The following is a 15,640-nucleotide window of genomic DNA, read 5'->3' on the forward strand; positions in this document are numbered from 1 at the left end:
AGGCAGCTCCTGGTAACCAAGAAGAGCTTCAAAAGCACATTTCTCTTAATGAGCAGCTCTTCTGCCAGCCCAGCAGGACTGGGGCACTGCCTGCAGCCACCCCAAGCACAGCACAGAGGCACAGAGAGCTTCAATCAGTCAGGGCTGGGAAGGTGCTGAGAAGTGCCTGGGGCAGAATCACTGCCAGCCCTTGGCACAGGAACCTCTGGCTGCAGGACAATGCAGCTGCAGCTCCTGGAGCCATCTCCTCAAGCTGGAACATCCCAATGACTACAGACCCCGTGAGTACATTCTCTGATTGTCTCTTGGGCAGAGCAGCCAGGGGTGCCCAGGGCTGTTGTGCAGAGCAGGGTCCTGCAGCCCAGGGCGCTGTGCTGGGGCAGGGACTCTGCTGCTGCCAGGGAATGCTCTCAGCCAGCCCTGGCAGCTGCTGCCAGCACTGGGGGACAAGATCTGGGTGGGAGGAGACAGCTGGTAAGGCTTGGAAGTGTTCTGCTTGTGTGGTGAGGATGCTGCATTGTTCAGGGCTGCTCTTAGCATGACATTTAACTGCAGCACATTTCCAAGTACATTATACAGGGAGCATAGCAAGGCAGGGGCTGCATAAAAGCGAAAATCCTGCTTTTTTAATATACTGCTCTGGGTGACCTGGATGGACCCTATAGATTTTCATCTCTCAGTTCAGAATGGAATAATAAAAACATTTTGTCTCAGATCTGAATAAAGCAGGCAGTGACAGATATCTGCACAGGGCCCCTTTGAGGTAGCATCAGTGTCGCTTTTCCAGCCTCCTCATGGTTGCTCTGACATTCCTATCAGAGCCTGCAGAGCCAGAGCATCCCCTGGGCAGTGCCAGAGCTGGGAGGGGTCTTCAGGGCAGAGCTGAGTCCCCAGGGCTGGGCTGGGCTCTGGCAGCACTGGCAGGGCCTAGCCCTGGGCACAGGGAAGCAGCTGCTGGCAGGGACAGCTCCAGGCAGCAGAGCCCTGGGCAGGCAGTGGGGGGAAAGTGCCCCCAAGATGTGCTGGGATATTCAAAGTCCTCTCCAAACCCAATTATTCCATGATTACTTTTCTTACAGATTCCCATGCCAAGACAGCTCAAATGTCCAACAGCAGCTCCATAAGCCACTTCCTCCTGCTAGCATTGGCAAACACGCGGCAGCTGCAGCTCCTGCACTTCTGCCTCTTGCTGGGCATTTCCCTGGCTGCCCTCCTGGGCAACGGCCTCATCATCAGCGCCGTAGCCTGCGGCCACCAGCTGCACACACCCATGTTCTTCTTCCTGCTCAACCTGGCCCTCACTGACCTGGGCTCCATCTGCACCACTGTCCCCAAAGCCATGCACAATTCCCTCTGGGACACCAGGGACATCTCCTACAAAGGATGTGCTACACAGCTCTTTTTCTTTCTCTTCTTTATTGGGGCAGAGTTTTATCTCCTGACCATCATGTGCTACGACCGCTACGTGTCCATCTGCAAACCCCTGCACTACGGGACCCTCCTGGGCAGCAGAGCTTGTGCCCACATGGCAGCAGCTGCCTGGGCCAGTGCCTTTCTCTATTCGCTGCTGCACACAGCCAATACATTTTCCCTGTCCCTGTGCCATGGCAATGTCCTGGGCCAGTTCTTCTGTGAAATCCCACAGATCCTCAAGCTCTCCTGCTCAAATTCCTCATTCAGGGAACTGGGGCTAATTGCAGTTAGTGCCTGCTTGCTATTTGGTTGTTTTGTTTTCATTGTTTTCTCCTATGTGCAGATCTTCAGGGTCGTGCTGAGGATCCCCTCTGAGCAGGGACGGCACAAAGCCTTTTCCACCTGCCTCCCTCACCTGGCTGTGGTCTCCCTGTTCATCAGCACTGTCATGTTTGCTCACCTGAAGCCTCCCTCCCTCTCCTCCCCATCCCTGGATCTGGCTTTGTCAGTTCTGTACTCAGTGGTGCCTCCAGCCCTGAACCCCCTCATCTACAGCCTGAGGAACCAGGAGCTCAAGGCTGCTGTGAGGAGACTGATGACTGGGTGCTTTCAGGAACATTAAACTGCTGGTCAATTTCTGCAAATCACTTGTAATAAAACTAGTTTTTGATACTTCTTGTTGGTTTCATTTTGGAGATTTCTTTCCTTTTTTTTAGTTTTTCCATTCTGTCCACAAAGAAACATCATTGCTTGTGCCATTTCTCATTTTGTTTCTCTCCACGTTCCTTGTGGCCACAGACTGTGTCAATGGGGGACTGCACTCTTGGTGTATTTAAAGGAAGTAAAGGATGTCCCAGCAGAGTTTTCTGCAGAGATGCCCTTTTGTTGCCTTCTCTGGAGCTGCAGCAGCAATGTCTGTGTGCAGAGCTGGAGGCAGATCAGTGCTGGCACATCAGCCTTGCTCCTACTGGCCACACCATTCCTGAGCCAGGCCAGGAGCCATTGGCCTTCTTGGCCACCTGGTCACACTGATGGCTCATGTCCAGCCTGCTGTTCATCAGTCCCTGCAGGTCCCTTTCTGCCTGGCTGCTGTTCAGCCACTCCATCCCCAGCCTATAGCACTGGGGCCAAATTGCAGGGCCTGGTACTTGGATTTTTTAAACCTGAAATTGCTGGATTCAGCCCCTCAATCCAGCCTGTCCAGGTCTCTCTGCAAAGCCCTTCTATGCTCCCACAGATCAGCACTCACATCCAGCTTGGTGTCATCTGCAAAGATGTCCTAGGTTCCAGGGGGCCCCTCAGTGACACAATGGCCTCTTGGTTACACAAGGCCCTGCACTGTCACACTGTTCTCCTTGGGTCCATGAGACCATGCAGAGCAACAATGGTCTCCTTGGTTCCGTGGGGCCCCAAAATGTGACAATGGACTCCTTGGTTCCATGGGGCTTCACATGTTCTTGCTTGTGCTGCAGTTTCACAGTGGCCCCTTGGTTCCATGAGGCCCCAGAGTGTCATAATGGCCCCATGGGTACATGAGGTCCCACACTGTCACCATGGTCTCTGTAGTTCCACAAGTCCCCTCAGTGTCACAATGGACTCCTTGTTTCCACGAGGCCACACAGTGTCACAACGTTCTTCCAGATCCCCTGAGGCCCCCTCGTGTCACAGTGGCCCCTTGGTGAAACATGATCCTGCACTGTCACAATGTCCCCTTAGTTCCATGAGGCCCTGCAGTGTCAGAATGGCCCCTTGGTTCCACTGGGCCCTGGAGTCTCCCAATGGTCTCCTTGGTGTTCTAGTGTCAAAATGGTGAAACCCCTTGGTTACACAAGGCCCTGCAGTGTCACAATGGCCTCTGTGGTTCCACAAGGACCCAGAGTGTCACGGTGCACTGCCTGGTTCCATTTGGCCCCAGTGGACCCCTGGTTCTGTGGGGCTGCATGGTGTCACCATGGTCCTCTTAGTTCCATGAGGCCTTGTAGTGTCACAATGGCCCCAGAGTGTCCCAATTATGACAGAATGACAGAATCAAATAGGCTGGAAAAGACCTTTGGGATCATGAAGTCCAACCAATGCCCGAATACTGCCTTGTCACACAGACCATGGCGCTAAGTGCCACTGAAGAGGGACAGGGACTCTGCCACCTCCCCCTGGCCAGCCATTCCAATTCTCACTCACCCTTTCTGTGAAGAACTCCTTCCTATTTTCCAGCCTGAACCTCCCCTGGTGCTGCTTAAGGCTGTGTCTTCTTGTCCTGCCCTCCAGCAGATCCACACTCACACCCAGTTTGGTGCCATCTGCAAGTTGTGAATGGTGGACTCGATCCCCTCACCCAGATCACCAGTGAAGATATTAAACAGGACTGGGCCCAACACAGATCCCTGGGGGACACCACCATTGCCTGGACACCAGCTGGGTGCAGCACCATCCCCACCACTCTCTGAGCCCAGCCTCCAGCCAGTTCTTAAATCTCCCAGCAAGGAGAGAACCTGCCCAAGCCATGGGCTGCAACTTTTCCAGGGAATGCTGTCAGAGACAGTGTCAAAGGCTTTGCTGAATTCCAGGCACACAACATCCACAGCCTTTCCTGCATCCACAGGTGGGTCACCTGGTCATAAAAGGAGATCAGATCACTCAGGCAGGACCTGCCACTCCTAAATCCACACTAGCTGGCTCTGACCCCTTGGCCATCCTGTGGGTGCCCTGGGATGGCACTCAGGGTGATCTGTTCCATAACCTCACTGGACACCCAGGTCAGGCTGACAGGCCTGGAGGTCCCCAGATCCTCCTTCCAGCCCTTCTTGGGGATGGGCTCACACTGGCACCTCCAGTCCTCTGGGAGCTCCCTGCTGAGGCAGCACTGATGGTCAATGATGGAGCGCAGCCTGGGGAGCTCATCCACAGCTCCCTCATTGCCCTAGGATGGATCCTGTCTGATCCCATACACTTGTGAGCATCTGAGTGGCTCAGCTGGTCACCCACTGCTTCCTCCTGGATTCCAGGGGCTGTTCTGCTGCCTGTGCCCATCTACCAGCTCAGGAGAACACTTGTCCTGAGGGCAACCTGTCTTAATATTGAAAATTGAGACAAACAAGGTGTTAAGTAGTGTAGCCTTTTCCTTATCTTTGGTTACTATATTCTCCACTGTATTCAACAGAGAGTAGAGGTTCGCCTTATCCCATGTTTTGCTATTAGTTTATTTATAGAAACATTTCCTATTATTTTTCACAGAAGTGGCCAGGTTAAGTTCTAATTGAGCTTTCACATCTCAGCTTTTCATTCTGCATGACCTAACAACATCCTTAAACACTTCCTAAGTTGCCTGAGCTTCTATCCAATGTTGATGCTTCCCGCTTAACATTACTTTCTTGAAATGTGTCCATCCTTCCTGGGCCCCATTTGTTTTTAAGGGCTGTTTCCCTTAAAACAATCAGTACCTGATTTGGTATTCTGTCGGTTTCTCAGCTGTTTTAATGACCTGGAAAGGCCCGGGGTGGTCTTGGGCAGCCCGGGCTTCAAAGGACGAGAAGAGGCTTCAGGTTTTTTCTCGGTCTTCAGTGTTTATTAGTTATTTATCTAAAAGATTTTCTCTTGGCCCGACAGAGGTCTGCACAGCAAGCCAGCCATGAGCACACTGAGAGCCCCCGGGGAGGTCACCTATCTTTATACTCAAAACTACGTATACAATATTTACCTATTTCCCCCAATACCTTTTACTCTTATTGACCAGTACACCTTTAGTAATAACCAATCCTAAATTGCCAACATCACCACAGAAGATGGAGGCCAAGAAGAAGAAGAAGAAGGACAGGACACGCCCCAATTCCTCCATCTTACTTCTTTAGACCCCCTGTACAGAAATCTTAAACCCTGTGTTTCACACTCTAATTAACTTATCCCTTCACCATTCACCCCAGTGAAATCCTCCCATCCTCATACAGGTGTCGTCTCCCGCGTAGGATCAAAGTCCAGCCACCAGACACTTCTGACGACATTCCAGGACTCCCGAACCCCCCAAGGGTGGTCTCGGTCACTCTGCACATCAGTCCTGAGGTGCTGAGATACCACAGTATTCCCCAAATCTGCCTCCTAAACAGGCCAAAGTCTGCCTTTCCTAATTCCAGTGTAGAAGTTTTGTTACTGCCCCTCATTCTTTCACAGAATATTGAAAACTTGATTATTTCATGGTCACTCTGCCCCAGGCTGCCTCTGAGCCCCACATCTGCCACCAGCCCTTCTCTGTTTGTGAACAGCACCAGACAGAGCTTTTCTTGGCAGTGAGAGTGTTACGAAAAATTTAGTAAAACAGAAAACTCCTTAACCCCAGTGTAGCATTAAGAAGCTGCATTCTTTATTCAGCTGGATGAACAGGGGATAGCTCCTCCCAAAGCCGTGCATGCTGAGTACTGTCGCAGACATTTCTCCATAGAAATCCTTTCTTTCGGATTTCTGTGTCTTCGGGAGGCCAGAGGTTAGGGCTGAAACTTCGCGGCGCGAAGAAGATTTTTTTTACTCTTGCTCCGGAGCATGTTTAGATGGAGCCTTCTCCTCCCCCCCTTCTCTCTCTCCGGGGGGATGGGAGTGGCCGCTCAAGCCAGCGCCGGCCCCTCAGACTCCGCCTCCTTCACACATGGGGGTGACACCGGTCTCTGAGGTTTCCTCCACGGCCCTGCCAGAGCCGTCACTCCAGGCGGTCCCACCCTCGGTTTCACTGGCCTCCCCGCCCCTGCCAGAGCCTGTGTCGGAGAAGGCAGAAGAGACAGCACTTCCGGCGATTGACCTGTTGCTAAGCAACAGCGATGCTCCACCGCTTGTCCCGGCTCCGCTGCTTCCTGTTTGCGCTGTGACGGAGACTGTGACTGCGCCTCCGCAGCGGACCCCGGAGTCAGCGGCGGGGGACGGCGCCCGTCCCGCGCCGTGCCTACCGCCGCTTTCAGGGCTGGGGGACGCGGCGGAGCCGTGATCCCGCGCGTCCCCGCCGCCTCAAGCCGAGACAGCCCCAGAGTCAGCGGCAGAAAACGGCGTTGAACCCGCGGGCCCCCACCCCGGCCCGGCGCCCCCCATGGCCAGCCCGCCAGCCCTGGGCCCGCCCCAGGAAGCGGCCCCAGAGGCTGGTCTCTCCTTCAGTGGAGCGGGGCCTGCCCGCCAGCTGACTCTTGCGGCAGTCCAGCTGCCGGCTTTCAAGCTCGGCGGTTTGGGGGCTGGTGTTTCGGTTGCTGTCCCATGGAGGCTGCCATCTCTTCCGCCCCTCTTGTGTCCTAGGGGCGAGGGGGAGGGGGCTCCCAAAAGTTCTGCCTTTGGTCCCCAGCCCGGTGGGGGTGGTGCCGTGTTGCTGTGGGAAACAAACATTCCCAGACCCGAGATGAAGATTCTCGGGGCAGCTTCTATTTCCCTGCTGCTGGCATGCCTCAGTGGTTTAGGGGAAAGGAAGTGTCTCACTACCCATGCTGCCATTGTGCTGGCAGCAGAGTTCAGGCTTATGGAAATGCACAGCCTGCCTTATGTGTTTGGCCTGGGCCGTTGGGCACAAAAAATTCCTGGGCTGGCCCCACTGCGTGGCCTCCTTGTGTTTTTGGGGACTCTGGTTTCTCCTACTGGACCTGGTCCCCCTTTGTGAGCCACTTTTTGGGTTCCTGGTCCAGCATGGGCCAGGGCCCCAGGGCCTTTCCTTCTCTGGCACTGCTCTGCTCGGTGCTGCTCTTTTACTTTCAATCAAAAAAAAAAAAAAAAAAAAAAAAAAAAAAAAAAAAAAAAAAAAAGATTGAAAACAGCGGGCAGCAGCTCTGAAGCCCTGAAGCATTGAAGGGCCAGAAAGGACATTCCTAAATTGTTCAAATTGTTTTAAATTGTTTTAAATTGTTTAAAATTGTGTTATGCTGATTTCAGGACAAAAAGGACTCTCAGATGTCCAAAAGAAACAACTTCAGCTGATGAACTGTTCCTGAAACTCAGCTGCATGGACTCAAATTCTCTTTACATTGTATTTTGCATTTTTCTTATATTGTAGGATTGTTTTAGTGATTTTTGAGTATTCTATATTTTATAGGTGAAGGAATTTCCTGTTCATTCCACATCAGCATTTTTCTTTTATTTTTATACAATTTAGAAAGGTGAGATGTCGCAGACATTTCTCGACAGAAATCCTTTCTTTCGGATTTCTGTGTCTTCGGGAGGCCAGAGGCCTCCGAAGACAAGGTAAACAACTATTATCAGCTGCTGGGGAATGCAACAGGGGCACCTATTTTGATTGGTTATTGGTTCATGCTTTATGTTTATAATTAAGGGCCAATCACCAGTGCAAGCCAGGGGACTGAGTCCTTGGCCACAGCTTTGTTGTGGATTCTTTTCTATCTATGTCTATCTAGCCTAGCAGCTCTGCAAAACCTCTCTCCGTATTCTTTCTAGTATAACTATAATGTATTATATCTTATATTAATAAATTCAGCCTTTTGATTCAAGAAACAAGATTCACTGTCTCTCTCTCACCAGCTGCGCCCACTCAGGCGCAGTAATAGAGTAAAGGAGGGTTTCTCTTTATTTTCTGTATTTTGCATACATATTCATTGATTGTCCTGGACTAAACACACATGTGACAATCGTTTCCTGAATATCATTAACATATTTCCCCTCCCCTTCACCCATGTCCTGGGGGCTCTCTGGTGGTCCCTGGTGGTCGTGGACCCCAATGTTCCCATGGGCCTGGCTGAGCTGGAAGGACACTGAGGCTGCTGAACTTCCAGTTCCCCTTCTAACACAATGAGCGTTGTGTAGTTTCCATAGGCCTGGGTTTTTGAGAACAAGCTCCAGGTGTCAGCTCAGCTGGTGGAAACAATTTATCATCTGGTAACAAGAGGTCACAGAGTGGGTTGTGACATCACAGAGTGGATTATGTGAGGTCATTGAGAGCTATGACATCATACACTGCCTCTGTGACATAACAGAGCCAGCTGTGACATCACAGGGCAGAGGTCTGACATCACAGTGCAGACTACGGCATCACAGACTCTGGTGTGACATCAGAGACCAGCTGTGTGACATTGGAGAATGGGCTGTGACATCCCAGAGCAGGCTGTGACATCCCAGAGGGGCTGTGTGACATCCCAGCAGGGCTGTGTCAGGTCACTGGCTTGGTCACTTTGCCCCAGCTCCCCCTCACAGTTTCTCCAACCAACTCCAATGCTGTCCATGCCCAGCAGGGTACCTGTCCCCCAGGATCCCCCTGGCCCACCTGGAGCCACAGCCTCCACCAAAGGATGTTCCACAGGATCCACCCCAGAGCCTGACAGGGGACAAGGGGCCAGGGCTGTGTGATCAGGACATCAAGGACTGGGATTATCCAGGTCACTGTGGCCTGATCTGGGTTCCCCAGGGCAGGAAAGATGTCTGGCAGCTGGAGCAGGGTCTGGGAAGGGCCTCCAAGGTGGGGCTGGAGCCCTTGGGCTGTGAGCAGAGGCTGAGGGAGCTGGGCTGGTCCAGCCTGGAGCAGGGAAGGCTGAGGGGCTCCTCATGCCAGCCTGGCAGTGCCAGCCAGGAGGGGATGGAGAACACAGAGCCAGGCTCTTCACAGGGGGCTGGGGGGAGACAAAAGCCAATGGGTGGAAGGGGAAAGAGGGGAGATCAGCCAGGGCATGAGGAAATGAAATGAGTCAGGCTGCTTTCAGCATTTCCTCAACACCAAGAGCAGCCTGACCTCCCTTCTCCATCCACCACTGATAGATTTGCAAATCAGGAATTGTTTGTGCTGTTCTGTCCTCAGTCCAGGCCAAGAGTCCTGATACAAGAACTCAATTGTGTTTATATCTATCACAGAACCACACTAGTCAAAAATTAATTTTAGTATGCAAATCAGTTGTGAACAGTGGACTCATCAGACATGCTGGGACATTGCACATAGCTCAGAGTTTGGAATTGTGTGATTGTTATTTTAATGGTGTAATTTTTATTAAGTTATATCCTGTTCAACTGTGGTCTGTTGGCTAGGTCCAGTGTGGGCTGGAGGGAGCTCAGATTTGCACAAGGCTGCTCTGAGTGCCAGCCTTGGATGGGGAAAACAGTGGGGTGGGGGTAGGGACAGAGTCTGATTGATTGTCAGCCATGAAAGGTCCTGATTTTCATACCCAGTCAAACTGCATGAGGAGGTACTTGGATTCAGTGTCAACTGGAAATTGCACATATCAATTTATGAACAGGGAAAAGAACTGAACAGGACCTAAAAACTGTTTCCTCACTGTCTTTTTAAATAGAACATATTCAGTTGAATGCACTTCTGAAATCTCTCTTATTAACCACACAAGATTTGGAAACTGAAATCAAATTATCCCCAGAGATTTGGCTTGTTAGGGTGTTTTGAATGTTAATGAGCCCTGGGACACTGAATTCCTGCACTGAAGAGCTGAAGGCTGAACAAGCCTCTGGAGCAGGAAAATTCAGCAGCAGCCTCCAAGGTGCTGAGGATGTCAGCAGCCCCCACTGAGGCCATCCCTGCCCAGAGACCATGGGGGAATAGACAGGTAAGGAGAGCGTCCCTGGGGCTGGGGTAGCACAACTCAGAGGCACCAGCGGCTCCAGCTGGGAAATGGAGTGTGGAATGGGGCTGGGAAAGCCCTGCCTGGGCTGTGCCAAGCAGGGCACACAAGCCCTGACTTCCATCCAGTAGAAAACTCTGTCAAGGAGATATTTAAAAGGAATTACAATTGTTTCTGTATTCTGAATTGGACTTCCTGGAGAAATACCAACAAGAGATCCTCAGGAACTCAAAACAACAAAACAGTCCTTACTGGTAACTTTAGAAAATCAGAGAATTTTTGGCAAAAGATTTAATATGACATTCAATCAACATAGAACACTTCTTAAAGCACTGACTTGGCCCATTCAACTTCACAAACTCTAAGCTATTTGAATTTTACATTACTCAAATTTGCAAAAGGACCGAAATAGAAGAAAAGGACAGAAAGAGAGAGAGGCAAAAAGGATACAGAGGAGCATACACAGAGGTACCAGCTCCTGGATTCCAGTAGCATTCAGATGGAAATTCCAAGAGGAGGTAGGGTCAAGATATGTGCTTGCCTTTGGTCAGCCTTCAATACCCCTTGGTCTTCCTGGGCCCTTCCCCCAGGTGGGACTGTGGCTCATTTGGTCCCTCAGGAGCTGGGCTGGGGCTGCAGAGGTGGCTGTGGAGCATTGCCTGTGCTGTGCCAGGGACTGGCAGACACTGCTGGGCTGGGATAGAGGCTCTGGGGGGATTGGGGTCACAGGGCAGGGCAGGGCTGGGCTTCCAGGGCAGGGGAGGGCTGGACCTGCCCCTTTCTCCTCTATTGGAATAAGATCCCAATATTACCAGGTAGATTGTGCCTGGGCTCGTCTGACCCCTGCTCCTGGGCCAAAGGCGGCAACTGTGGTGTTTCACCTCAGAGACACTTTTGGCTGGCTGGATGGTGCAGCTGAGCGCCAAAACAAGTCCAGGCTTGTGGAAACTCAGTTTGCCTCAGGTGGGAAGGCTTCAGGCTAAGGTGAGGAGGAAAAGGAGAGAGATTCTGCTGGAGGGTTAATATCAAGAGTTTATTCCATGGTCACACACGTCTGAAGCTTAGGTAACAGCTCCAAAAGAATCCCGACCGCATGGCCTGAGTGACTTTTTAAGCTCCAGGGGGAGGGGGAGGGAAGGGACAGGTGAGCCACCAACCAGGTGGGAGGGGCAGGGTCTCAGGCAATGATGACACCCAGACAGACCAATGACCTCTGGGCACAGGGGCATCTTTTGAACCTGACCAACCACACGATGGCCTTGCTGGAATATTAAGACTGCTTGACAGCCCCGCAGGGGGCGAGGGGGAAGGGGAAGGGGAAGAGAGATATTGCCACTCCTGGGAAGGGGCTGGGAAGTTTAAAACAGGAAATTGCAACACACTGCAACACTCCCCACACATGAAATGTCTTGAGCCAAGAAATTCCTCCACTCTGTCACAATAGGGAATACTGGAGGTGAAATCCCAATTCTGGCCATGGGCACCGAGATAAGAAGGACAGTTCTTTTCCTTAGGAATGAAAGCCCCAGTTTTCAGTAAATTTCTGGTTTGATTGTTTGGATTCTGTTTGGTTTTGCTGTTGCTTTGTTTCCTTGTTGTGCCTGAAGTGTCCAGTCACCAGCAGAGTGACTCTTGCCAAGGAACTTTGTGCTGCTGTCCCTTAATATTCAGTCTGGTTTTTGCTGCTCCCTTGCTGGGGATTTCTTCAGCGGTCTCAAGGCCTCGTTGGTAGCAGGGTGAAGGAGCCCTGGCCCAGGCTCTGGCCCTGGAGGACATAGGGACGCTGCCGGGGGGTCCCTGTCCCCCTGTGCCACCCCCAGGGCCCCAGCCCCCCGTCCCCGTGTCAGGCTCTGGGGTTGATCTCGTGGAACATCCTCTGGGGGAGGCTGTGGGGCTTGGGGCAGGGGGACCCGGGGGGACAGGGGACCCTGCTGTGCACGAGCAGGGTTGGACTGCTCTGGGGGGAGCTGTGAGGGGGGCTGGGGCAGAGTGACCACCCCAGGGACCTCACACAGCCCCTGTGATGTCACACAGCCCCTGTGATGTCACACTGCCCCTGTGATGTCACAGTACCCCCATGATGTCACACTGCCCCTGTGATGTCACACTGCCCCTGTGATGTCCCAGAGCCAACTCTGAGACGCCACGCTATGATGTGATACAGCTGCTCTGTGATGTCACAGAAGTCTCTGTGATGTCAGAAAGTCACTCTATGATTTCACAATCTCTACTGTGATGTCACAGCCTGTTCTATGATGTTACACAGCCACCCAGTGTTGTCACAGCCCACTCCCTGATGTCACAGAGCCACCTTCTATGATGGCAGGATCTGCTCTATGGCCTCAAACCCTAATCTATGATGTCACAGCCATCTCTGTGATGTAACAACCCCCTCAGTGATGTCACAAAACCTTCTCTGTGATGTCATACTGACACTCTGTAAGGTCACAGCACATACTTTGACCTCACTGCCAGCTCTATGATGTCATGCAGCCATGCCATGATCTCACAGCCTGTTCTGTGATGTCACAAAGTCCCCTCTATGACGCTGTAGCTGCTCAGTGACCTTACACAACAAACTCTTTGATGTCACAGCCCAATCTGTGACCTCACACAGCCCACTCTGTGCTGTCACACAGCCCCTTGGTGACATCCCAGCTGCTCTGTGCCTCTGTGACACAGCCACAGAGATGCTGCTGTGACATAGCCCCCTAAGGGCCATCCCACAGCCCCTGCCAGTGCTGAGCCCCTGTGAGCTCTTTCTGTGCCCTGCTGGTGTCCCTGAGGGGCCCTGGCAGTGCCCCAGCCCTGCTGGGCTGTGCACAGGAGCTGCTCTTGGCCAGAGCTGTGTCTCTGCAGCGCTGCCCTTGCCAGGAGCTGCCTCTGGGCCAGGAGCCCGGCCCAGCTCAGCAGCACAGACACAGCACAGGGACTTTAATGAGCCTCTGGGGCTTTGCTGCTCTTTGCATCAGACTCAGTCCCTCAAAGTGTGCTCAAAAAACCTTCTCAGGGACTCAAAAAGAGGGTGAAACACTGAAGTTTCTCATACTTTAAATAGATCCTTCTGAGGGACAGGACTGAGAAAATGTCCCCAGGTTCCAGGTAGAGCAGAACACTGGTGGCAGTGATGACAGGTGGGGACAAGCGAGGGAAAGGTGTTTCTGCTGCTGAGAAAACCTGCACCTCTGTCCCTGCAGGCTCTCAGCACCCCTCGGCTGCCCCACATGGCTGGGCCCTTCCTTTGCTGACAGCTCTGCCTCCTGCCTGCCTCTGCCTGCCCACACAGAGCCTTGGGCTGCTCCAGGCTCCTGCTGGGGACGTGCTGTACCACAGCCCTGCTCTGACAGGGAAATTCCTTTCTGCTGGTGTTCAGTCTGGACCTTCCAAGCTGCACTTGGTGCTATTAGGTCTTCTTCAGGCTTATTCCTACTATGAAGAAAAGCTCCAGCCTCTCTGAAACCACCCATCCATCCCTCCCAGGCTATTCCCTTTCAGTCCTCAGTCTCTACACCACTGACCACAGAGGCCGCAGACTCTCCCTGCTGGTTTTGTGATGAGGCCTCCAAATCCCATCTTGGGAGATTTTTGAGTCCTCTCCAAGGTCTGTGAAAAGGGAAAAATAGCATTCTAAGTTATTTTCTCCTAAATCCTACAGTGACAGAAAACGAGTCAGTATCTTTAAATTGAATGGGGACAAATTAACATTTGTTAGAAGGAGGAAAGATTTTACAATTATGAGAGTGGCACAAAATGGCAACCGTTTTTCCAGAGAAGTGGATTCCCCATCCCAGGAATTGTCCAAGAGCAGGAGCTTTGTGCAGCGTTGCCCATTGAAACCCTCTCATCTCCAGTGACAGAATTCCTGCATTGTGGGTTCTCTGATATGCTGGGTGCCCTCACAAGGCTTCTGGCCAGAATGTCTGCTGAGGGCAGCCAGGCTGCTGGGGCAGTGACCTTACAGCCATCACCATGGCAGCCCTGTCCCCTGGGCCTGGCTCTGCCCTTTCCTCTGCCCCTGCCTTGGCTCTGCTGGCATGAAGAGTTTTGTCATTAATATCTTGTCGCCAAGGTGCTGGGGCCAATGGCTTCCCAGTCAGGCTCCTGGGGCAGAAGTGGCTTTTCAGAGCCCAGCCAGGAATGAGCCCTGAGGCAGCAGCTCTGCAGTGGTGGCCACCAGGCCGGGCTGCCAAGGGAGGCTTCTGGCCATGGGCTGCAAGCAGCTGCTGCTGCCAAGGTGCCTTTGGTGCCTCAGGCTCTCCCTGGCACAGCTCCCAGCATGGCACTCTGCCCTTGTGCCCGAGCCCTTCCCTGTGCTGGGGCTGGCCTGGGGCTTTTCCTGCAGCAGGACCTGCCCTGCTGATAGCACAGGAAAGGCAGTTCCTGCTGGAGCAGGAGGCTCTGCCTGCCATGGGCTCCAACAACTCCAACAAGGTCCTGTTTGCAAAGCCCCAAGTGGGAAATGAAGGAGGGGTGTCACACTGCTTTGGGGGTGAATAATGCTGAAACCAGCCTGACTCCTCCATCTCAAAGTTCAACATCCTCAGAGGGAGCGGAAGCTGTGGCAGAGCTGGAAATATCCCCAGAGAAAGGAACAACCAAGTGACACCACTGAGAGCTTCTGCAGCGCTGCTGATCTGGCCCAGCCTGGGCACATCTGACTGACAGGGCAGCACCTCAGACGAGAAAAGCCCTGTCACAAATTTTAATGGCAGCATCTCCTGACATTTCCCTTCTTGAGGGGTGTGGGGATTCCTGCCAGTGGTGGGGAAACCCTCAAGGTCACTGCTCCAGGCTGAGCCAAAGGGAATTGCCCATGGTCATTGGTCTAGGGGAGTGACATCAATCTCTGCTTAATTACGGGTTTTGCTTAATACAGTTGGTTTGAAATAATTTCCTAGTGCTCTGTATAATATATTTTACGTCTCTAACATCCTGGCATAAATATTTCTGATTAAGGCAATTTTGTCTAATCATTACCATAACAGAGAATACATATTTATATAAATATATCTGCCCATGACAGGAACCCTGTGAGTGTCTGGGACATCCAGGCCCTTTGGCAGCCTGGGAACACCAGGGATGTCATCATGGAGCCCCCGTGAGTGCCTGTGACAGATCGGTGCCTTTGCAGCACAAGGTGCCCTGGGATGTCACCATGGAATGGCTGTGACTGCCTCTGAGCACAGGGCTCTTTACCATCCCCAGAAAGCCCTGGGAGGTCTCCATGGGGCTCCTGTCTGTGCCTGTGATATTCCAGCTCTGGAACAGCCTGGTGACTCCTGGAAAGTCCCCATGGAACCCCTCCGAGGGCCTGTGACAAATCTGATCCTTAGCAGGCAACCATCAGAAGCCCCCTATTGCTATGGGCAGTTTCCGTGGCAACCATCACCAGCCCCCTGTTGCTATGGTCAGTCCCTTGGCAGCTCCATGGAGACCCCATGCTGGGGTGGTTTCCATGGACACCAGCTCAGGCCTGCAGCCAGAGCCCGTTGCCATGGCAACCATTGGCAGCCCCATCCCCAGGCTCATGGGATCCCAGAACCACAGAATTGGCTGAGCTGGGCGGGACCCATCAGGATCCTCCAGTCCAACTGCTGGCCCTGCACAGGACACCCCAACAATGCCAGCCTGGGCCTGGCAGCGCTGTCCAAACGCTGCTGCAGCTCAGAGAGCCCTGGAGCTGGGACCCTTCCCTGGGGAGC

The 15,640-nt window shown here is 52.7% G+C and overlaps 1 protein-coding gene across 1 annotated transcript; it reads left to right on the top strand.

Annotated features, from left to right (window-relative positions):
• Nucleotides 1-1,078: 1,078 nt before the first annotated feature.
• LOC131570440 (olfactory receptor 14J1-like) lies at nucleotides 1,079-2,035 on the top strand. Its single transcript, XM_058822802.1, has one exon. The coding sequence runs from the start codon at nucleotides 1,103-1,105 to the stop codon at nucleotides 2,033-2,035; it is 933 nt and encodes a 310-aa protein (XP_058678785.1). The 5' UTR covers nucleotides 1,079-1,102.
• The last annotated feature ends 13,605 nt before the right edge of the window (nucleotides 2,036-15,640 follow it).

This window comes from Ammospiza caudacuta, chromosome 34 (assembly GCF_027887145.1).
Source record: "Ammospiza caudacuta isolate bAmmCau1 chromosome 34, bAmmCau1.pri, whole genome shotgun sequence".
Taxonomy (NCBI): Eukaryota; Metazoa; Chordata; class Aves; order Passeriformes; family Passerellidae; genus Ammospiza; species Ammospiza caudacuta.

Coding starts and splice junctions, on each gene's coding strand:
- LOC131570440 (XM_058822802.1), top strand. CDS start 1,103: ATGTCCAACAGCAGCTCCATAAGCCACTTCCTCCTGCTAGCATTGGCA.